Source organism: Artemia sp. Qi Xiang Cuo, chromosome 12, assembly GCF_049724085.1.
Source record: "Artemia sp. Qi Xiang Cuo chromosome 12, ASM4972408v1, whole genome shotgun sequence".
In the NCBI taxonomy this organism is placed as follows: Eukaryota; Metazoa; Arthropoda; class Branchiopoda; order Anostraca; family Artemiidae; genus Artemia; species Artemia sp. Qi Xiang Cuo.
In genome coordinates this window covers 34,624,840-34,648,637 of record NC_142805.1, presented here as the reverse complement: position 1 = coordinate 34,648,637, position 23,798 = coordinate 34,624,840, and the positions used below count along the sequence as shown (strand labels likewise).

Below are 23,798 nucleotides of genomic sequence, written 5' to 3'. Positions count from 1 at the left end.
AAACAATATGGCATCTTTGATCTTTAGGTCTGGGAGATAAATTATTATTCTATTTTTAAATATGGCTTCTCTGGTCTTTAGGTCTGAGAGATAAATATTACTATTATATCGAAACCTTAATAGTGTAAGTAGGAACACCTTAGACATGAAGACAGATTGAATATATTTTACGCGGGAAATGCTTTCTTGGGAATTTCGAACGTGACAGCGTGGGGATGCCGAAACGAAGGAACATTCTGAAATTACTTTTATGGGATTATTTGGGCGAAACAGTTTAAGACATTTTAGAAGATGATTTAGGCAAAACAGTTTGAGACATTTTAGAAGATGATTTGAGGTGAAACTCTGTGGTCGTTATAATACACATGTTCCATTTGAACAATGTTTTGAGGTCCCCTACCCCAACCCAAAAGGGACCCCTCCCCCTGGTCCCCCAAAGGGCTCCCCTGGGCCCCCAAAGGCCCCCCGGCTCCCCCAAAGGGCCCTATCCCCCTGACCCCAAAATATCCCCCCTCCCCATTTTTTTAATACTTTTTTTGTGCACTTTAGACACAGAAGGGCCCCCACATTTCAAAAGGCTTTATTATATCTTTTCAGAACAGGTTCTTTTCCTAATACCCCTCTTTAACCCATTTTACAAGTTGAAGTACTCATCCTTTTCACCCACAACTTTACTTTATGGGTTTTTGAATACCCTCAACACCAAGCAATACTTTTCAAAGGCTTTATTATATCTTTCCAGAACAAGTTCTTTTCGTAATGACCCTCCTAAACAAATTTTACAACTTGAAGTACTCATCCTTTTCACCCACAACTTTACTTTAAGACTTTTTGCATACCACAACACCAAGCAATACTTTTCAAAAGGCTTTATTTTATTATTTCAGAACAAGTTTTATTCATAATGTCCCTCCTAAACCAATTTTACAGCTTGAAGTACTCATCTTTTTCACCCACAACTTTACTTTACGGCTTTTTGCATACTCCAACACCAAGAAATACTTATCAAAGGCTTTTTATATTTTTTCAGAACAAGTTCTTTACGTAATGTCCCTCCTAAACCAATTTTACAAGTTGAAGTACTCATCTTTTTCACCCACAAATTTACTTTACGGCTTTTTGCATACCCCAACAACAAGGAATACTTTTCAAAAGGCTTTATTATATCTTTTCAGAAAAAGCTATTTTCTTAATATCCTTCCTAAACCAATTTTACAAGTTGAAGTACTCATCTTTTTCACACACAACCTTACTTTACGACTTTTTGCACACCCCAACACCAATCGACACTTTTCAAAAGGCTTTATTATATCCTTTCACAACAAGGATTTATTATATCCTCGTCAACAAGTTCTTTGCGTAATGTCCATCCTAAACCAATTTTACAAGTTGAAGTACTCATCCTTTTCATCCAAAACTTTACTTTAAGACTTTTTGCATACTCCAACACCCAGCAGTACTTTTCAAAAGGCTTTATTATATTATTTCAGAACAAGGTTTTTTCTTAATATCCCTCCTAAACCCATTTTACAAGTTGAAGTATTCATCCGTTTCACTCCCAACATTACTTTGCGACTTTTTTGCATACCACAACATCAGGCAGGGTTCCACTTCAGTTCAGATTTTCCCCAAAAGACATAACTTTAAAGTTCTCCAAATTTTTTGGAGAAGATATAAAAAGTTATACATTGATCGTGAATATTTTACTATGAAGATAAAAAGCTTCCACTACAGTTCTTAATTTTTCAAAGATATAAACAAATTTTAAGTTCTATTCTAAATTTTAGTGTAGAAAATAGGAAAAGCTATACTATGATTGTGAATATTTTCCAGGATGATAAAAAGCTTCATTTTATTTCAAATTTTCTCTACGAGGTGAAGAAAAGTTCAAGTTCTTTTCTTAATTTTTCCTATGATAAGAAATGAGTTACAGATCAATTCTATTTTTTCAAGAAAAAAAAATTCCACTTCAGTTCAGATTTTCTCAAAGAGATGGAAAAATTTAAAATACTGTTCCAAATTTTTCATAGAAGACAGAAAAAGTTATACTTTGATCATGAAAAGTTAACTCTATTCTGAATTTTACTAAAGAACTTACAGTTCAATTCTAATTTCTCCAGAGAAAGTAAAAATCTCGCACTTCAGTTCTTAATTTCACAAAGACGCAAAGAAATTTAAATTTCTATTCTAAATTTTTTCCGTAGAAGATAGAAAAAGCGAAACCATAGTTGTGAATATTTTCCCAGAAGATAAAAAGTTCTACTTCAATTTTAAATTTTCTCGACGATGTGAAGAAAAGTTCAACTTCTCTTCTGAATTTTTCAATGAAAAAAATAAATTAGTTATTAATCAATTCAATTCTTCTAAATAATGTAAAAAAGGTTCCACTACAATTCAGATTTTTCCCCAAAGACATAAATTTGAAGTTCTCCTCCAAATTTTTTGTAGAAGATATAAAAAGTTATAAATTGATTGTGAATATTTCACTATGAGGATAAGGAGCTCCACTTTAATTCTGATATTTTTCCCAGATACATAAACAAATTTAAAGCAATGTTCTAAATTTTAACGCCGAAGATAGGAAAAGTTATACTACAAATGTGAATATTTTCCAGGAGGATAAAAAGCTTCATTTTATTTCTAATTTTCTCAACGAAGTGAAGAAAAGTTCAAGTTCTCTTCTGAATTTTCTCAATGAAAAAAAAAGAAGTTACAGATCAATTCTATTTTTTCCAGAGAAAATAAAAATTTACCACTTCAGTTCAGATTTTTCTGAAAGAGATGAAAAGATTTAAAATACTGTTCCAAATTTTTCATAGAAGATAAAAAAGTTCAAGTTCTCTTCTGAATTTTATTAAAGAACTTACAGTTCAATTCCAATTTCTCCAGAGAAAATAAAAAATCTTCCACTTCAGTTCTTTATTTCGCAAAGACACAAAGAAATTTAAATTTCTATTCTAAATTTTTCCGTAGAAGATAGAAAAAGCTAAACCATAGTTGTGAATATTTTCCCGGAAGATAAAAAGTTCTACTTCAATTTTAAATTTTCTCGACGAAGTGAAGAAAAGTTCAAGATGTCTTATGAATTTTCTCAACGTAAAATGAAATTAGTTACTGATCATTTCCATTTTTCAAATAATATCAAAGGGTTCCAATTCAATTCAGATTTTTACCCAACGATATAAATTTAAACTTCTCATCAAAATTTTTTTGTAGAAGATAGAAAGTTATACATTGATCGTGAATATTTCACTATGAAGATAAGGAGCTCCACTTTAATTTTGAGATTTTTCCCAAAGACGTAAAAAATTTAAAGTAATATTCTAAATTTTAGTGTAGAAGATAGGAAAAATATTTTCCAGGAAGATAAAAAGCTTCATTTTATTTATAATTTTCTCAACTAGGTGAAGAAAAGTTCAAGTTCTCTTCTGAATTTTCTCAATGAAAAAGAAAGAAGTTACAGATCAATTCTTTTTTTTCCACAGAAATTAAATATTTTCCACTTCAGTTCAAATTTTCTCAAAGAGATGGAAAAATTTAAAGTTCTGTTCCAAATTTCTCATAGAAGATAGAAAAAGTTATACTTTGATCATGAAAAGTCAACTCAATTCTGAATTTTATTAAAGAACTTACAGTTCAATTCTAATTTCTCAAGAGAAAATAAAATCTTCCACTTCAGTTTTTTAAGTTCACCAAGACATAAAGAAATTTAAAGTTCTATTCTAAATTTTTCCGTAGAAGATAGAAAAAGCTTTAGCATAGTTGTGAATATTTTCCCGGAAGATAAAAAGTTCTACTTCAATTTTAAATTTTCTCAACGAAGTGAAGAAAAGTTTAACTTCTATTCTGAATTTTTCAATGAAAAAAGAAATAAGTTATTGATCAATTCTATTTTTCCAGGGAAAATAAAAAGTTTCCACTTTAGTTCAGATTTTTCTATTAAAATACTGTTTAAAATTTTTCATAGAAGATAGAAAAGTTCAAGTTCTCTTCTGAATTTTATTAAAGAACTTACAGTTCAATTCTAATTTCTCCAGGGAAAATAAAAATCTTCCACTTCAGTTCTTAATTTCACAAAGACACAAAGAAATTTAAAGTTCTATTCTAAATTTTTCCATAGAAGATAGAAAAAGCTATATCATAGTTGTGAATATTTTCCCAGAAGATAAAAATTCCTACTTCAATTTTAAATTTTTTCCACGAAGGGAAGAAAAGTTCAAGTTCTCTTCTGAATTTTCTCAACGAAAAAAGAAATAAGTTACAGGTCCATTCTATTTTTCCAGGTAAAATAAAAAGTTTCCACTTCTGTGCAGATCTTTCTCAAAGAGTTGAAAAAATTTTAAATACTGTTCCTAATTTTTTATAGAAGATAAAAAAGTCCAAGTTCTCTTCTGATTTTTAGTAAAGAACACATTTCAATTCTAATTTCTCCAGAGAAAATGAAAAGCTTCCACTTAAGTTCTTTATTTCACAAGGACACAAATAAATTTAAAGTTCTATTCTAAATTTTTCCGTAGAAGATAGAAAAAGTAATACCATAATTGTGAATATTTGCCATGAAGATAAAAAGCTCCACTTCCATTCTAGATTTTCTTAACGAAGTGAAGAATTTTCAAATTCTCTTCTGAATTTTCTCAATGAAAAAGAGATTAGTTACAGATCAATTCTAATTTCTCCAGAGAAAATAAAAAGCTTCCACTACAGTTCTTAATTTTTCAAAGACGTAAACAAATTTTAAGTTCTATTCTAATTTTTTTCCGTAGAAGATAGAAAAAGTTATACCATAGTTGTGAATATTTTCAATGAAGATACAAAGTTCCACTTTATTTCTAAATTATCTCAATGAAGTCAAGAAAAATTCAAATTCTCTTCTGAATTTTCTCAATGAAAAAGAAATTAGTTACAGATCGATTCTTTTTCTTCCAAAGAATATAAAAATTTTCCACCTCAGTTCTGATTTTTCTCAAAGACATAAATTTAAAAATCTATTCTAAATTTTAGCGTAGAAGATATAGAAAAGTTATACTTTGATCGTGAATATTACCCATGACGATAAGGAACTACACTTTAATTCTGAGTTTTCTTGAAGAAGTGTAAAATGTTCAAGTTCTCTTCTGAATTTTCTTAAAGAAGAGAAAAAGTTAACTCAATTCTGAAATTTACCAAAGAAAATGAAAAAAGCTTCCATTTCAGTTCTTAATTTCTCAAAGACATAAAAAATTTTAAGTTCTGTTCTAGATTTTTCCATAGAAGATAGGAAAAGTTATACTATGATTGTGTATATTTTCCATTAAAATAAAAAGTTTCCCTTTAATTCTAAATTTTTTCAATGAAGTGAAGAAAAGTTCAAGTTCTCTTCAGAATTATCTCAATGAAAAAGAAATAAGTTACAGATCAATTCTAATTTTTTCCAGGAAAATAAAAAGGTTCCACTTCGATTCTGAATTTTCTCAGATATGAAAAAATTGAAAGTTTTGTTCTAATTTTTCCAAGAAAATAAAAAGGCTCCACTTCAGTTCTGGTTTTTCTCAAAGAGATGAAAAATTTAAAGTTATGTTCTATATTTTACCGTAGATACTTTGATTCTGAATTTTTTCCTCCAAGAAGAGAAAATATTCTGCTTTAATTCTTTATTTTCTCAAAGAAGTGAAGAAAAGTTCAAGTTCTCTTCTGAATGTTTCTCCCAGAGAAGAGAAAAAGTTCCACTTTAATTATGAGTTTTCATAACGAAGTGAAGAAAAGTTCAAGTTCTCTGTATTGGGTATACCTAATCGCTGGTATACCCCTATGCAATACTGAATAACTGCTAGCTTTACTGAAGAACTGGTCTTCGCATCGAAGTAACAACTTTTTCTTAATATTAATAAAATTTTACTTAACTCTATCAAATTTCTCTTAGAAGTAACAGGTTTTTAACAAGTTTTCTTTCAAAGGTAGGTTTTTCTGCGTTTAAGTTAGGTTCATCTAACCTCCAAAACCATAGGTTGGGTATAAATAAATATTAATAAATAAATAGAAACATCTCTCCATGTTTAAGTGGTTTCTCTAAATTTAAGTTAGGTTCATCTAACCACCAAAACCATAGGTTAGGTATAAATAAATATTAAGAAATAAATAGAAACATTTCTCCATGTTTAAGTGGGGTTAGGTTAGCTTATCATGAGCGACCCACTTAACCCACTCTAATTCTGAGATTTTTCTTAAAGGCATTTCTCCATGTTTAAGTTAGATTAGGTTAGCTTATCATGGGTGCTCATGAAAGGCTAACCTAACCTAACTTAAACATGGAGAAATGCCTTTAAGACAAATCTCAGAATTAAAGTGGAGCTCCTTATTTTCATAGTGAAATATTCACGATCAATGTATAATTTTCTCTATCTTCTACAAAAAATTTGGAGGAGAACTTTAAATTTATGTCTTTGGGGAAAAATCTGAACTGAATTGGAACCCTTTTATATTATTTGGAAAAATAGAATTGATCAATAACTAATTTCTTTTTTCATTGAGAAAATTCAGAAGAGAAGTTGAACTTTTCTTCACTTCGTTGAGAAAATTTAAAATTGAAGTAGAACTTTTTATCTTCCGGGAAAATATTCACAACTATGGTTTAGCTTTTTCTATCTTCTACGGAAAAAATTAGAATAGAACTTTAAATTTCTTACCGTCTTTGTGAAATAAAGAACTGAAGTGGAAGATTTTTATTTTCTCTGGAGAAATTGGAATTGAACTATAAGTTCTTTAATAAAATTCAGAAGAGAACTTGAACTTTTTTATCTTCTATGAAAAATTTGGAACAGTATTTAAAATTTTTTTATCTCTTTGAGAAAAATATGAACTGAAGTGAAAACTTTTTATTTTCCCTGGAAAAAAAAATTGATCAATAACTTATTTCTTTTTTCATTGAGAAAATTCAGAATAGAACATGAACTTTTCTTCACTTCGTGGAGAAAATTTAAAATTGAAGTAGAACTTTTTATATTCCGGGAAAATATTCACAATTATGGTATAGCTTTTTCTATCTTCTACGGAAAAATTTAGAATAGAACTTTAAATTTCTTATGTCTTGGTGAAATTAAAAACTGAAGTGAAAGATTTTTATTTTCTCTGGAGAAATTAGAATTGAACTGTAAGTTCTTCAATAAAATTCAGAATTGAGTTATGTTTTCATGATCAAAGTATAACTTTTTCTGTCTTCTATGAAAAATTTGGAACAGTATTTTAAATTTTTCCATCTCTTTGAGAAAATCTGAACTGAAGTGGAAAATTTTTATTTTTTCTTGAAAAAATAGAATTGATCTGTAGCTCATTTCTTATCATAGGGAAAATTTAGAAAAGAACTTGAACTTTTCTTCACCTCGTTGAGAAAATTAGAAATAAAATGAAGCTTTTTATCTTCCTGGAAAATATTCACAATCACAGTATAACTTTTCCTATCTTCTACACTAAAATTTAGAATAGAAATTAAAATTTGTTTATGTCTTTGAAAAATTAAGAACTGTGGTGGAAGCTTTTTATTTTCATAGTAAAATATTCATGATCAATCTATAACTTTTTATATCTTCTACAAAAAATTTGGAGAACTTTAAATTTATGTCTTTGGGGAAAAATCTGAACTGAAGTGGAACCCTGCCTGATGTGGTATGAAAAAAAGTCGCAAAGTAATGTTGGGAGTGAAACAGATGAGTACTTCAACTTTTAAAACGGGTTTAGGAGGGATATTAAGAAAAGACCTTGTTCTGAAATAAAATAATAAAGCCTTTTGAAAAGTATGGTTGGGTGTTGGAGTATGCAAAAAGTCTTAAAGTATAGTTGTGGATGAAAAGGATGAGTACTTCAACTTGTAAAATTTGTTTAGGAGGGGTATTATGAAAAGACCTCGTTGTGAAAAGATATAATAAAGCCTTTTGAAAAATATTGCTTGGTGTTGGGATATGCGAAAAGGTCATAAAGTAATGTTGAGAGTGAAAAAGATGAGTACTTCAACAGGTAAAATGGGTTTATGAACAAAATTAAGAAAAGACCCTGTACTGAAATAATATAATAAAGCCTTTTGAAGAGTATTGTTGGGTATTGGAGTATTCAAAAAGTTGTAATGTAAAGTTGTGGGTGAAAACGATGAGTACTTTAACTTGTAAAATTGGTTTAGGAGGGAGATTACGTAAAGAACTTGTTCTGAGAGGATATATTAAAGCCTTTTGAAAAGTATTGCTTGGTGTTGGGGTGTGCAAAAAGTCGTAAAGTAAAGTTGTGTGTGAAAAGGATGAGTACTTCAACTTGTAAAATATGGTTAGGAAGGATATTAAGAAAAGAACTTGTTCTGAAAAGATATGATAAATCCTTTTGTAAAGCATTGCTTGGAGTTGGGGTATGCAAAAAGCCATAAAGTAGAATTTTGTGTGAAAAGAATGAGTACTTCAAGTTTTAAAATTGGTTTAGGAGGGACACTACGTAAAGAAATTTTTCTGAAAAGATATAATAAAGCCTTTGAAAAGTATTCCTTGGTGTTTGGGTATGCAAAAAGCTGTAAAGTAAAGTTGTGGGTGAAAAAGATGAGTACTTCAACTTGTAAAATTGGTTTAGAAGGGACATTACGTAAGGAACTTGTTCTGAAAAATATAAAAAGCCTTTGAAAAGTATTGCTTGGTGTTGGGGTATGCAAAAATACGTAAAGTAGAGTTGTGGGTGAAAAAGATGAGTACTTCAAGTTGTAAAATTGGTTTAGGAGGGAGATTATGATTAGCACTTGTTCTGAAATAATAAAAAAAGCCTTTTGAAAAGTATTGCTTGGTGTTGTGGTATGCAAAAAGTCTTAAAGTAAAGCTGTGGGTGGAAAAGATGAGTACTTCAAGTTGTAAAATTTGTTTAGGGGGGACACTAAGAAAAGAACTTGTTCTGACAAGATATAATAAAGCCTTTGAAAAGTATTGCTTGGTGTTGGGGTATTCAAAAAGCAATAAAGTAAACTTGTTGGTTTAAAAGGATGAGTACTTCAACTTGTAAAATGGGTTGAAGAGGGGATTAAGGAAAGAACTTGTTTTGAAAAGATATAATAAAGCCTTGTGGGGGCCCTTCTGTGTCTCAAGTGCACAAAAAAAGTTTTAAAAAAATGGGGAGGCGGGCTCTTTGTGGGTCGGGGGGTGGGGGGAGGGGGCCCTTTGGGATGGGGCAGGGACCTTTGGGGGCCCCGGGAGCCCTTTGGGGGTCCTGGGGGAGGGGCCCAGGGGAAGAGGGCCCCTTTGGGAGGCTCAGGGGGCCCCAGGGGGATGGAGCCCTTTGGGGGCCTGGGGGGATGGGACCCTTTGGGAATGGGGTAGGGGACCTCACAACATTGTTCAAATGGAAGTTGTGTATTATAACGACTACAGAGTTTAACCCTAAATCATCTTCTAAAATGTCTCAAACTGTTTTGCCTAAATCATCTTCTAAAATGTCTCAAACTGTTTTGCCCAAATAATCCCTTAAAAGTAATTTCAGAATATTCCTTTGTTTCGGCATTCCCGCGCTGTCACACTTGAAATTCCCAAGAAAGCATTTCCCGCGTAAAATATATTCAATCTGTCTTCATCTCTAAGGTGTTACTACTTACACTATTAAGGTTTTGATAGAATATTAATATTTATCTCTCAGACCTAAAGACCAGAAAAGCCATATTTAGAAATAGAATATTAATTTATCTCCCAGACCTAAAGACCAAAGAAGCAATATTGTTTCTTATTTCCCCTTCGTTGATCAATAATTCCCCGCCGATTATGCAAATCAATTTCTCAGAAATCTAGTTCCCCTCGATTATGCAAATCAATTTCTCAGAAATTCTCTCCCCTTCTTGGATCAATAATCCATGAATAAATTATAACCTGTCAGCGTTAAACTCAATGATAGATGGCAGCAGCCATCTTGTTCTGTGCTGGCACTGTCCTCCCTACTGAGGAGAAGCGTGGGTAGTTGTGTTGGGGTCAGGCGGCTTGGTATTGCGGTGAGTTTTTAGTAGTAGTAGTAGTAGTATTCCTAGTGTTAGTTTTAAGTAGGAAAAGAGATAGTCACAGCTATTTGGAGTTTTGTGCCATTTTGCGTCGCTAAACATCAATTTCTGCCGAAAGAGGGTCAAAACGCCAGAGAATGAAAACTTTAAGATAGGTAATCAGTTTTCCACGGACTAGAAGCGTAGACAGTGGGTAAAGAGCTTCCAACTTGATAAACCACATTAAGGTGACATTTTCTGTCATGTTGCGGCACAAAACTTCAATTTTTTTTTTTACCAAAGAGGGTCAAAATGTCGGGAATGCAATCATAGACTGCGTAAAACAATTGTCTAAGTATGAGAGCAATGTTTCTTTAATGTATTTTTCATTTTTTTTTCTTCACAAGGTTGCTTCGTATGAAAGGAGTTGTCGTAGAAACTTCCGAGGGGCTCATTTGATTGGGACTTGAAAGCTCTAGTACACATTTTAAGAGTCAAAAATGATTTTAGAGCAACCAGTCTCCATTCTACATCCTTTTTAGCTGCTCTCGCCCCAAAGAAAATTGATCAAAACTTCAAGATAGCCATGTGGACTACTTTGCTGAAAACAAATTAGAAACTAATTTTAGCTGCATTAGTTTGTGATGCTCGAATATGAACCCAAAATTAGGTTCATCTCTAATGAGTTTGTAACTTAAAGGGCATAAGATAGGGCCAGGTTGACCTAAATGAATACAAATTATTTTGATTAGTTGGGTCTTCGTGTAGCACCTGCAAAAGGGTAAATAATTTTTGTTTATCAGATCGGCTGAGAATTACATGACATGGGACTTCGGTGAGGACACAAGCTATGAAAGAAATTGCTGTATTGATTCGTGCTACCCAAAATTGGCCCAAATCTGCTCTGGTTTATATCGCGAGTAGCTTAATCGGTATGCATACGGGGCCAAACAAACATAAAAAAAAATATTTACAAAAAAGTCGGTCGCATCGATTCGTACAACCAAATTTGGGCCAACATTCTTTTTCGCCGATCGGTGTAAAACTTTAAGGGTTAGTATACTAACTGGACCAACTTGACCTTACCGAGAGCAATAAACTTTGGAAAGAAAACGTGATTATGCTTGTATCGATCCTTAGTGCAAAAAAATCCGATTGTTTTTACGCTGATGAGCCTTGAAATTTTTGACACCTCAATTAAAATGTAGGGATTAAAAAAATTATTTTTAATGGGTGATCTTGACATACATTTATTTAAACAAACACTACAGGCAGCTTTGCAGAGGTGATGTATAATAGTTCTCTGCGAAAAGTGGCTCTTTTTGTGTTTGTTTCTGAAAGGAAATAGAATTCTCCTAAATAACCTATTATTTCAAAAATAAAAAGGCTCTGGCCCATAATGTAAGCTTTATCCTGTTTCCATGCATATAAAATCTTTGAGTTGAAAGTAGGCCAGACGCTTAAATCCATATATTAATAATCTGTAACGCCTTTCCTGGACAGTTTGAAAATACGTGCCTAATAACACTTTTCGAAGCCGTAGGTGCACCCTCAAAATAAGGTAATCTGCTGTTTTCTACCAGAATAGATAGTGCACAACTCAATTTTTTTCTATAGCCTTTATTTCTATCGGATAAACGGTCTATATAAAGGTTCCTTTCTTCTGAACTTTATGTAAGTTTAGGTTATAATGATATAACACATGCCAATACGGCCTCTAAAAATGGGATGTTATGTAAATATTCATTTTCAGTAATTCTCATAGTTTATTTTTCAGTCAGATTTTGGCCCACTTTTGGCCAAAATTTCCATTTTGTGAAAAATGAATGCATTGCTGGTATTTTTTTTTTCACAAAACGGCGACTTTAGCCAAAACCGGGCCAAAAGCCGAGTTTGTCTGTCCTTTTCTGCTGCGTTATTGGGCTCTGTTTTTTTTGGGGGGGGGGGGGGTAGCCAATTGGCAATTTACATGGTTTACTGACCACGCCCCCAACAATGAGGGCGTCATGTCATAGTTGGAGGCAAATTTATTAAATTTTCTGATTATTTTGAACAGATTGACCTTTTCAAAAGTTTGATTGGATTTCTTGGTGGTTCACTTAGTCAGAACTCGAGCGCCTCCTCTGATCATGCCAGTCGTCGGACAGACTCTTTGGCTAGTAAGTAATAAGGGTTGCCAGGACCATTCAATAATATTGTTTTTTCTATTTCAGAGGAACGAGTGGAATAGATATTGATTTAAGAAGAGTTGATATAGATCAGTGTCCACTACCTCCAGGAAGCACACAACTGAATATATTTGCTGCCTCGGATAAATGCAAGAAAATAACCACAAAAGTAAGTTCTTTTACAGATTTCTACTATTAAAAGTTAATGGTATGAATATTACAATTTTTACCTATGGTGACTGTTATTCTCCTTTAATCTTATAAGATATTAAAGTGCTTCTAAAATTTGAAAAATTTATTTATACAGGCATGCAAATGCAGACCAAGAAAATTAATTTTGTCTACTGCATTTGAAAATATGAAATCATAAATAATTGTATTGTAAACAGCCAATATAATACTAGTACAGTTCTAAACTACCTTCTTTTACCTTAAGTTTGATTTCTTTTCATAGCTGCAAGTCTTACAATATTAGGCAAAATAGCATTTGCCGTTATAATTTTCTGACAACGATAATCTGGTTAGGCTTGCCCATAGACAAGGGACTTAAAGATACAGTAAATCAGAAAAAAACTCCTTTTCGGGGATTCATGTTTCGGAACCCGTGCACTCAAATTTGAATTGTGGGTACTTGTCAATTAGCTGGAACCCACGCGAGAAGTGAAGTTTGGTTAATACTAATGAAATAAAAGAAAATAGGATGAAAATATAATAGTTTAGAAACAAATTTCGGCGATATATTTGCACATTAGGGGGTTGAGGGTAAAGTATAGCATATGTTTTATACGTAACCTAACCTAAGGTTTTGAAGTTTTTGCGATGACCCCTTCCATATGAAGTGCCCTTCTCTAAAGGAAAAAAACTAATACATAGTAAATTGTGCCAACATCGTTTTTAGAATCTGTCTGGGCATAACTTAAAGTCCTTGCCCCGAGGGCTGTGGGGGAGTCTCCACCTCAAAAACATATTTTCTATCTGAAAATCAACTACGCTGAACAAAATGGCCATCTCAAAATTTTGATTGGATGTGTTTGGGGAATGATAGGCGTGGGGGGGGGTCTAGTTGCCCTCCAATCCCTTTCGACTCTTGAAAATGGCACTAGCCACTACAATTTCCAATCCAATGAGCCCTTTTCGAAGTTTCTACGACAACGCTTTCTATAAAACCTTATATGCCCCCCCCCACGGCATAACTTAAAACCCTTGCCCTGAGGGTTGTGGCGGAGTGTCCTCCTCAAAAACACATTTTCTATCTGGAAATCAACTGAACAAAATGGCTATCTCGAAATTTTAATTGGATGTGTTTGGGGGAATGTTGTGCGTGGGGGGGGGGGTAGTTGCCTTCCAATCATTTCAACTATTAAAAAGGGTACTAGAACTCTCAATTTCCAATTTAATGAGCCCCTTTTGAAGTTTCTACGACGACCCCTTCCATATGAAGTGCCCTACTCTAAAGGAAAAAAATAATACATGCTACATTGTGCCAACATTGTTCTTATATGCCCCCAGGGTATAACTTAAAACCCTTGTCCCGAGGGTTCTGGGGGAGTGTCCTCCTCAAAAACATATTTTCTATCTGGAAATCAACTACGCTGAACAAAATGGATATCTCAAAATTTTGATTGGATGTGTTTGGGGGAATGATGGCTGTGGGGGGGGGGACTAGGTGCCGTCCAATCACTTTCGACTATAAACAAGGGCACTAGCCACCCCAATTTCCAATCGAATGAGCCGTTTTCAAAGTTTATAAGACAACTCCTGCGATACCAAGTGCCTGTCGAAGAAAAAAAAAAACACACTGTGGCCACATCGTTCTTTACTTAGGCAGCGCTAGCACGCTGCCTATGATTCATTACTATGAAAATTTTTCTTTTTTTTACTCAAACCAAATCATAGAGAAAAAATTTTTGCGAAAAACCGGAAACGGGTCACTCAGTAACAAATTAGAACTTTTATCTTCTTTATTAAAGATCAAAATCTATTGGCAGGCTGCCAACAATGTCGCAACACACATTTTTTCCATGTTTTTCCCTATTCTGCGCTTCCTTTGGTTTCCTTATAATTACTATATAGTCCCAAACTTCCAGGGAGCCAAGCCCCCCCATGCCCCCTTGCCTTTGCCCAAGACTAAACCTGATGAGACTTATATATTTAAAATCAGCTTAAAAATCCAATTCTTTTGATGTATATACTGGTATCAAAATCTCATTTTTTAGAGTTTCGGTCACTAGTTAGCTGGATCGCTCCTTACTTACAGTTTGTTACCACCAACTGTTTCATAAATTTATGTCAAATAAGCTCGGATGTTAAAATTTGTATGGGCTATGTTGTAGTGGTATGGAAAAAAGAAGAAAATATCACTATTTGTGAAATTCTTGAATTCACTTTTTCCAATATCTGCGAAATAACAATCCCCATTCACGGATAATATATAATAATCTTTACACAAACAAAAATGGTAAAATTACTATCCACAAAGTATTGCGAATTTCCACCAACTTTTAAGTCTTTTGTTTCGTTACTGATTCCGATGAAAATTAGTTAAAAGTTTTAAAAGTTCGGCAAGTGTATAGAGAATGAAAAACAAAGGTTAAATATTGGAAAATAGTATTTTTTGAAGCTATAGAAAGTAATTAACCTTATATATTCTTAATGAAGACGATCTTAGTTTTGAGATAAAAAAATTGTCATTGCAAAAGGTTTCCAAGAATAGGAGGATAAATGTTCAAAATAAGAATAGGACACTGGATACTAAAGTGATAATAATAGAGAAAAATAGCTATAAAACCAGGGCGCTTTGAAAGATTGAAAAAGATATGCTAGATGAGTTCTAGTGGGCTACCATAAGGATAGCTTAGGTACTCGTTTGAATGACCGTATACCGAACAATAAGCCCTAAAATTTTGAATAGGGTTATAAAGAGAGAAAGATTACAGTGGCAAGGTGAAGTTCTATAGACGAGCAACTACACGTTTCACAAACAAGACTTTTTAGCAGTATCAGTAGTAGTATTGGTAGTAGTAGTAGTAGTTTTAGTAGTAATAGTATTATTAGTAGTAGTAGCAGCAGTAGTAACAGTAGTAATAGTAGTAGTATTAGTAGTAGTAGTAAAAGTAGTAGTAGTAGTAGTGGTAGTAGTAGTAGTAGTAGTAGTAGTAGTAGTAGTAGTAGTAGTAGTAGTAGTAGTAGTAGTAGTAGTAGTAGTAGTAGTTGTAGTAGCAGCAGTAGTGCATACTACTACTACTACTGGTAGTAGTATGCACATAGTACATTTTATTCGGTTCAACATTCCCCTCAAAGGCCCTGAGAGTTTCAACCTAATACTCTTGAAATACTGGTGAAATAACCTTTTGGCAGCCTGAATACACACATCGTGTTTCAGCTTAATTCAGCATACTCCTCAACATTTCCGGAAATTTTCACCTTAATACTCTTAGCCTTAGTAATAGTATTATTAGGAGTAGTGTTAGAAGTAGCAGCAGTATCAGTATGCGTATAATACCTTATGGTTGGTTCAACATCTCCCCCAACATGCACTGAAAGTTTCAACTTAATACTCTAAGCAATTCCTGGAATAAAACTGTTACGCCCTTTTAATAATCTGCGTGTTATTAAAATAGCGTGTTTCAATTTATTTCATTATCCTCTTCAGATTTGTTTGAAAATTTCACAGTAATACTCCTAGCTTCAGTAGCTCTAGTAGTAGTAGTAGAAGTCATAGTAGTAGTAGCAGCTATAGTATTACTTGTAGTAGCGGTAGTAATAGTAGTATCATTTGTACTATTAGTAGTAATAGTACGCATATAGTAAATTTTGGCTACATCAGTATCCCCCTTAGCGTGCCGTAAAAGTTTAAACGTAATACCTTAGACCATTCCAGGGATATTGGTGATACGCCCTTTTGGTCCACTTGGGCCAAAAGTCCAAAGCTTCTCGACTTGAAAAATAGTTCTCGCTGTTCACAAACCTTTTTTAATTCGGCAGCTGGTCATGGCAGATTTCCTGATTACAGAATTAATATTTAATTAATTGAAGGAGACATTCACTCTCAAGGACATAAATTGTCAAAACTGTCATAACCGAGGTCCAAGCGTAGAATCCTAAAAGCCAGTCTCCATTTGGCAGATTTTGCAAATCTGCACCGCCAATCTGCAAATTTTATTTCAATGGAGATTTCTTTTCCGGCTCCGTATTGGCAGTTTTCAGACGCTGCAACCTTCGACGTTGCTTTTTCTGCAAGATGTCAGAATGGCACAATCTGCCAAATGGAGACTGGCTTTTACCTACTGAAAATTAATAACCGCATAAAGCTTCGTCCTGACGACCACTCTTCAGGTAAAAAGGGAGGTGGAATGTTACTATTAGTGTTTAACTATGTGTTTGCTAAACCAATTTCCACTCCAACCTTAAAGATAATAATGAAAGCATTTGGGTAAATCTTGTACTCCTTTTTTGATTTCCCACACATTGTTGGAAATTAAGTTTGGTAACTCCTGTTAAACGCAGGGTAACAAGCAAAATTTTGGCGGTGGCTGTCCCGTTTTCTCCAAATTATATGAAAGCTAGCTGAGTGGTTAACAGTAAATATAATCCTGAAGTTGCACCTTCAGCAGTTCGAAAGTGTAGGCTCTACGTCTAACATCCACGATCTTGTTTACATGATGACACAATATGTAACAAACTTAAGGAACATAAAACTCAACTCAATCCTAAAGCAGTGAAATTGAAACAAAAAATTTGATCTAATTGATCGAATGTATTGGTAGAAGAAAACCTAAATGAACTTCAAGCTAGCCCATTAGAATAATTGTGTCTTTACCTTCTATTAGAAGAAAAGTAGTTAAATGACTAAACGTTTGTTTAAGTCCCCTCCAATTTACAATGGTCGACCCCTGGTAACCCTGTCAGGCCAAATTTTTTTCTTAGTGATGTAAAACAATCTCAGTGTTGATTCTTCAGAGTAATAGAAATTTGTTGATGATCCAACTGTCTTAAATGCGTGTTAAAAAATTTATAAAAGTCAGAGACATCCTGGAAAAGACATCACATAACTTCGTTACCAACGGCATGCAGTTAATCATTCAAAGGCGTAGATGTACTTTAACAATTAATTTCTTAAGGATTCTCCCTCTTTTACCCGTCCAACCTTCCCTGAAATGCCATTTCAATTGAACCTTTTTTACATGTGGATTAACAAATTCACAACCCCTATTCGTTTAAATTTTCTATCTTGTCAAACAGTTCGTGGTAACGAACTGTAAGTAAGGAGTGACCCTGCTCAATAGTAACCGAAACTCTAAAAAAAGAAATTTTGATACCAATAGATGCATCAAAAGAATCCAATTTTTATGCTGATTTCAAATAAATAAGTTTCATCAAGTTTAGTTTTACCCATCAAAAGTCACATGCCTGAAAAAATTTGCCTTATTTTCGAAAAAAGATTGAAACAACCCATAAAAGTCATAGTACTTTAATGAAAATCACACCATAAGGTTCAGCTTATCAGAGAACCCTACTATACAGGTTTCAAGCTCCTATCTTCAAAAATGTGGAATTTTGTAGTTTTTGCCAGAAGAAAGATCACGGATGCGTGTTTATTTGTTTGATCGTTTGTTTTTTTTTGTTTATTTTTTCCAGGGGTGATCGTATCGATCCAGTAGTCCTAGAATATCATAAGAGGGGTCACTCGAATGAAAGTTAAAACTTTTAGTGCCCCTTGTAAGTAACCAAAAAATTGGAGGGTAACTTGGCCCCCTACCACGCTAATTTTTTTCCCGAAGTCACCCAATCAAAATTTTGAGATAGCAATTTTGTTCAGCATAGTCGAAAATTTAATTAATATGTTTTTTAGGATGACTTAATCCCCCACTATTCCCGGGGGAAGGGCTGTAAGTTATAAACTTTGCCCATTGTTTACATATATTATTGGTTATTGTGAAGTATACAGGCGTTTTCAGGAGGAATTATTTTCCAAGGAGGGGGGGGGTCGGGGTCAGAGTAGGGGTTACGGGGGAGGATCATTCCATGGAGGATATTTTCTTGGGGGAAGGGACATTTCTATGAGGGTGCCAGATTTACCAGCATTACTTAAAAAAAGATCAGGAATTAAACTAAAAAACAAGTTGTTTTCAACTGAAAGTAAGGAGCAATATTAAAACTTAACACGAACAGAAATGACTACGTATATGAGGGGGGTTCACCCCCTAGTCAATAGCTCGTTCTTTATGCAGAAGCTTTTTTAGTACTTTCAAAAGAGCTATCTATTCTAATTAACCGGCCTTTGTGATTAAGGGGTTTGTGATTCGAACAAAATTTGAACTTTAGCGTAAAGAGCGAGATGTCCCCAAGAATGTTTTAAATTTACAAAAGAAAGAAATAAGGACGCTGCTCTAAATTACAGAATAAAGAAGCGAATCCGGAATCAAGATCTTGAAACGGAGGTAGAATTTTTGAAAAAGAAAATTGCGCTGCTGGAAGAAGAATTGAAATGTCTGAAATCTCGTAAATAGAGCAGAAATAGTCAAAATTCTAATTTTCAAAATTATTTATACGCAATAAAAATATACGCAATGAAAACATACGAATATAGAAATTCGTTACGTAAGTTAATTTGTAAGTTACGTCAGAACAAAATTTCGAGAAAGCCAATTAGCCAAAGATAGGAAAATTAATATACGAATTCCGTTTTAATTATTTATGTACGGTGAGCCATAATCAAAGCTGCATTAATTAAAAAATGTTCAGAAATTAACTAAAAAAAGAAGTTTTTTAAACTGAAACTAAGGAGCGACATTAAAACTTAAAACGAACAAAAATTATTCCGTATATGAAAGGGGCTGTCCCCTCCTCAACGCCTCGCTCCTTACGCTAAAGTTGGACTTTGTCTCACAACTTTATTGTTTAAAACAATAAAATGGCGGAAAATATTGCAAATACAAAAATAAAATCACTAGGCAGCTCGGAATTAAGCGTAAATTTTACTAGCTACGAGCAAATGTCGTCGAAACCACAATCGGAAGAACAGTATGGAATGACCAAAACTGATTCTCTGCAACAATTTAATCTAAAACTTGTACCGTAAAATATAAAAACACAGTTGGAAAATATTCTTTAGGACTTTAGATGGACATTCGCAAGACGCAAAGCGGATTACGGATTGACTCATTTAATCACACACAAAATACCGACACGGGGCCCTCCAGTTAAAAAATCACCGTATAAGACACCTTATCATTTCAAACCATGGCTAGACGACCAAATAAAGGAATTGAAAGAACAGGGTATAACTAAAGAGAGTGTTAGTGAGTGATGTTTTCCACTGGTAATAGCCAGAAAAAAGAAAATGCCTGGAGATTATGCATAGATTTTAGAGCACAAAATGCAGTCACAATAAAGGATGTTATGAAATTACCCCGAATTGATACGATATTAGATTCTCTGGGAGGTTCAAAATACTGAACTAGTTTCGACCTAATAGCGGGATGTTGGCAGATAGCCTTGGATTCAGATATGAAACACAAGGCAACAGTAATCCTAGATGATGAAAGAACGTTTACATTTGAACGAATGCCTTCTGGGTTTTCATTTAATCCAAACTGTTTTTGTCTACTAATGAATCTGGTGTTAAAAGATAACCAACCAGAAAGGAAAAAAATGCCTTGGCTTATTTAGATGATGTAATTTTATTTACTGAAAACTTGGAAAACCATTTAGTAGGACTTAGAAGAATACTAGGAAAATTTGAAAAAAAAGGCTTAAAATTAAAACCAAAAAAGCTAAAAACTGTAGTACCAAAACTAGTTTTTCTTGGACATCTGATAAACCAAGGTACTATTTCGCCAAATCTGGAAAAAATTACGGTCATAGAACAATTACCACCACCAAAAGATCAAAAAAGCTGCAGATCAGTGTGTGGTTTGTTAAGTTATTTCCAACGATATATTAGAAATTATGCGACAATAGCACAACCCTTGACCAATATTTTGAAAAAATAAGGCAGATTCTAATGTCCATCGGACACAATACAAGCGATTAATGAAATAAAAAGGCAATTATTAAAGGCGCCAATACTCGAACTACCAGATTTGTCACAAGACTTCTGTTTACAAACAGATGCTTCGGGGAACAGAATTGGTGCCATATTATTAAATATGAATTCTGAAGGGTAGAATCAATACTCCAATACGCCAGCAGGTCGCTGACGGAAGCAGAAATAAAAATATTCAAGGGTTGAACGAGAATTCCTAGCACTTGTAGTTTTTATGGAGTATTTTCCCCGATTCTTTCTTGGAAAAAATTTCATTTAACACGTTGACCAAAAATCACTAGTTTGGCTGCATACGATACAAAATACTTCAGCGCGGTTGAAACGATGGATACTACGTCTGCAAGTATATTCATATACCCCAATATATATAAAGGGCCGTGCAAACATTCTACCAGACTATTTATCACGGAACCCAGATACGGAAGAAAACTTGATAACTACCATCCAAGACGAACTGGACGAGGTGGAAATTTTGAGTGAATATTAATCTTTCTAATCATCATGATAAAGATGATTTTTGTGCAGCTATGAAATCCTTTTTAAGAAACGAAACAGAGCTGCCAGAAAATTTCAAACATTTGTCGAAGGACTTAGATAATTTTGATCTAGATGAGAGTAAAAATCTTTTCATAAGATATTACAGAGTGCTACAGGAGTATAAAAAAATTGAAGTAAAAATTATTCCAGTAATTCCAAAATCACTAGAAGGAGAAATTTTACAGATGGCACACGCAATAAGCGGCTGCCACATGGGAGAAGCAAAAAATATTGGTAGAATAAAAGGGAATTTTTATTTTCCAAATATGTACTTAAAAGTAAAAAGTTTTATATAAGGCTGTCAAGAGTGTACCAAACAAAAATCGCCACCAAAGACACCTAAGGCCAAATTAGGTCAATACCCAATCCCTTCAGGGGTAGGAGAATTAATGTCTTTAGACATTTGAGGGGCGCAGGAGGAAGTTTACCAGTTTCCAGGAAAGGAAATCGGTGTATACTAACCATAGTTGACCATTTCAACTCATATTTATACGCTTTCCCAATTAAAGACGAAAAGGCAAAAACCGTTGCGAAAGTTTTTGTCAACCGGCTATTTTTGGAACACGGGATTTTCCCTCGAATTTTACTTAGTGACAATGGGCCATGCTTTCGAGCCGAATTATAAAACACAATTACGGAAAATTTAGGTATAAAGCGCTGATATACCTCATCATGCAAGGTGTCAGCTAATGGAAAAGTTGAACGAGGACATAGAGAATTAGCTTATATGCTGGGGATACACGTGAGGCAGGAAAATGAGTGTTGGGATGACAACATACCGTTTGTTGTCTTTGCAGTGAATATGGCTTTCTCACGTTTTTTAAAAGAAACGCCATTTTGTACGACATCTGAAAGATTCCAGAATTTGTATGGATGAAATACAAAATGATAGAATATATTATAATCTTGACCAATATAAACAAGAAATGGTTAAGCGTATGAAAAAACCAATGGAATAGGTTAAAGACAATTTGGCAGATAGGAAGACAGAACCGAAAGAAAATATGACAGAAAAAGCCAAAATAGGACTAACTTTTGTTTAGGAGATTGGGTCTATGTACACAAAACCAACCTGGAAGGGACAAAAAAGTTAAAACCAAAGTCGGACGCTCTTACAGAATTGTAAAAATTCTACAAAAAACCTAATCTATGTTCTAAATCCTCAGTATAATGAAAAGGAAGAAATAGTACACCATAATAGAAAGAAAAAAGTATTTTTCTCAAAACCATGGAAATCAGAGTCCATTTATTAAAGTGAAGTAATAGATGAAACAATTGTACCAGTATATATCAGAAGGTCATATACATTTTATGACTTTTTTAACAAACACAACAGTTGGAAGAAGTGGAAGAAATATTTAGCCCAGTCTTGGATACAAACTTTCCACAACAAACAAGAGAAAAAGAGAAAAGTTCAATGCCCATCGGATACTAGCGATAGGTGCAATGGGTAAATCTGAATGTTGAGAAAAATTTTCAAATTAGAAAAGTGACTTTTGCAGCTTTGACTGTGCAATCTCAAAGGTGTCTGTTCCCAAAAATTAAATGAATTTCATACGCCAGACTCGCCTACAGTCTTAACACGAAAATGGATTTTGGAACAAACACTATCTACCAAACGCAAGCTAACAGAATGTGAAACCAATAATTCTTCTACAGAAACGGATATAACTAAACCTGGGCCATCGTTAAGAAAAGCCTCCTTAAGGGAAAAATTATAGAGAAAAGTAAAGAAGCCAGAAGGACTTCAGCAAGTTCCTTCTTCAGCAGCACAAGTAACTAAGTCACTAATGAAAAAGGCCAAATGTCAAGAAGAATGGAGGCTAAAGACATTTGAAGAAGCAACAAAACCACGCTCAAATTCGGAACCTTGTAAGCCACACTATAGAGACCACGGGAAAACTTGTTAATATTATAAAAAGGAGAAACAAAAACTTAGAATCCAAAATTAAGATCATGAAACGGAAAAAGGGAGAACTAGTTTTGCTCCCAGTCATTTAGTATTTGAATAAAGTAATTATACCCGGAGAAAAAGAAAACGAGTAAACAGCCTCCAAAGAAATATCTACATTTTTTTCTTTAATCGGTATGTTAATAACGTTCAAGTTTCTTACATAATATATCTCGTAAGTAAAAATTATTAGCGTAGAAATTAAATTCTCAAAAATTATAGCCTGGAGATTCGTAGGTTCCCAGAAAAAAAGGGAACTCAGATCTAAGTAACATCACAGCTTCCTGTACTAATTTTTTTATCCAAGATGAAGTAAAACTTCGTCAGTAGTTTTCGGATATGACTGATCAAAATTACGTTTCATAAAAGGAATTAATTATTGTGTCATAACTTTTAATGGGTGCAGTGATTCTAATTGAATTATACATATTCAGAACCAAAATTAAAAGGCAATGCTTTTGATTTATATATATATATATATATATATATATATATATATATATATATATATATATATATATATATATATATATATATATATATATATATATATATATATATATATATATATATATATATATATATATATATTATATATATATTGAATATTTTTTTGGGGTAGGGGGGTTGGTGAAAAAAAACGAAGGAGGGTATACTACTGAGAAAGGGTCATTGGAAGCTAGCAAATTTGGAGTGAGCTCAATCACTGCTGGTCTCTTGTTGTTAAGTACATGCAAAGCATCTAATGACCTTTGCGCCTCAGAGGTGGCACCTCCAGTCGAATTTGAAAAAATTATTGTTTTGACGAAACTTAAAAATAATTATAATACAAATGACAGCAAGAGTTTACATTAAGTGGCCACTACATGTACAAGCTGGCTGTAATCTCATTATAATTAGTAGAAGATAACAAATGAATACTTACCCAATAAGGATGGTATACATAAATACGATCCGTAGATAAAAATTGTCACAATTTAGAAAGTATAGCACAGTATAGAACCAAGTTTTTTCGGGTATAAATAATTTCACATGCATTCAAAGCAAACCATTCACACAAATAACCAGGGTAAGAAAATTGCAGGCGAAAGGCACAAACGACAAAACCATTAGCATTTGAAAAAAACTGCTAATTGT

The 23,798-nt window shown here is 33.4% G+C and overlaps 1 protein-coding gene across 2 annotated transcripts in view; it reads left to right on the top strand.

The window, feature by feature from the left end:
• LOC148946053 (uncharacterized) overlaps window positions 1-23,798 on the top strand; it is a 349,628-nt gene that overhangs the window by 144,151 nt on the left and 181,679 nt on the right. For both annotated transcript variants that reach the window (XM_089097871.1, XM_089097872.1), the window contains exon 4: window positions 12,172-12,295. In XM_089097871.1, coding sequence (XP_088953997.1) covers window positions 12,172-12,295 — 124 coding nt within the window. The remainder of the gene's footprint in view (window positions 1-12,171; window positions 12,296-23,798) is intronic.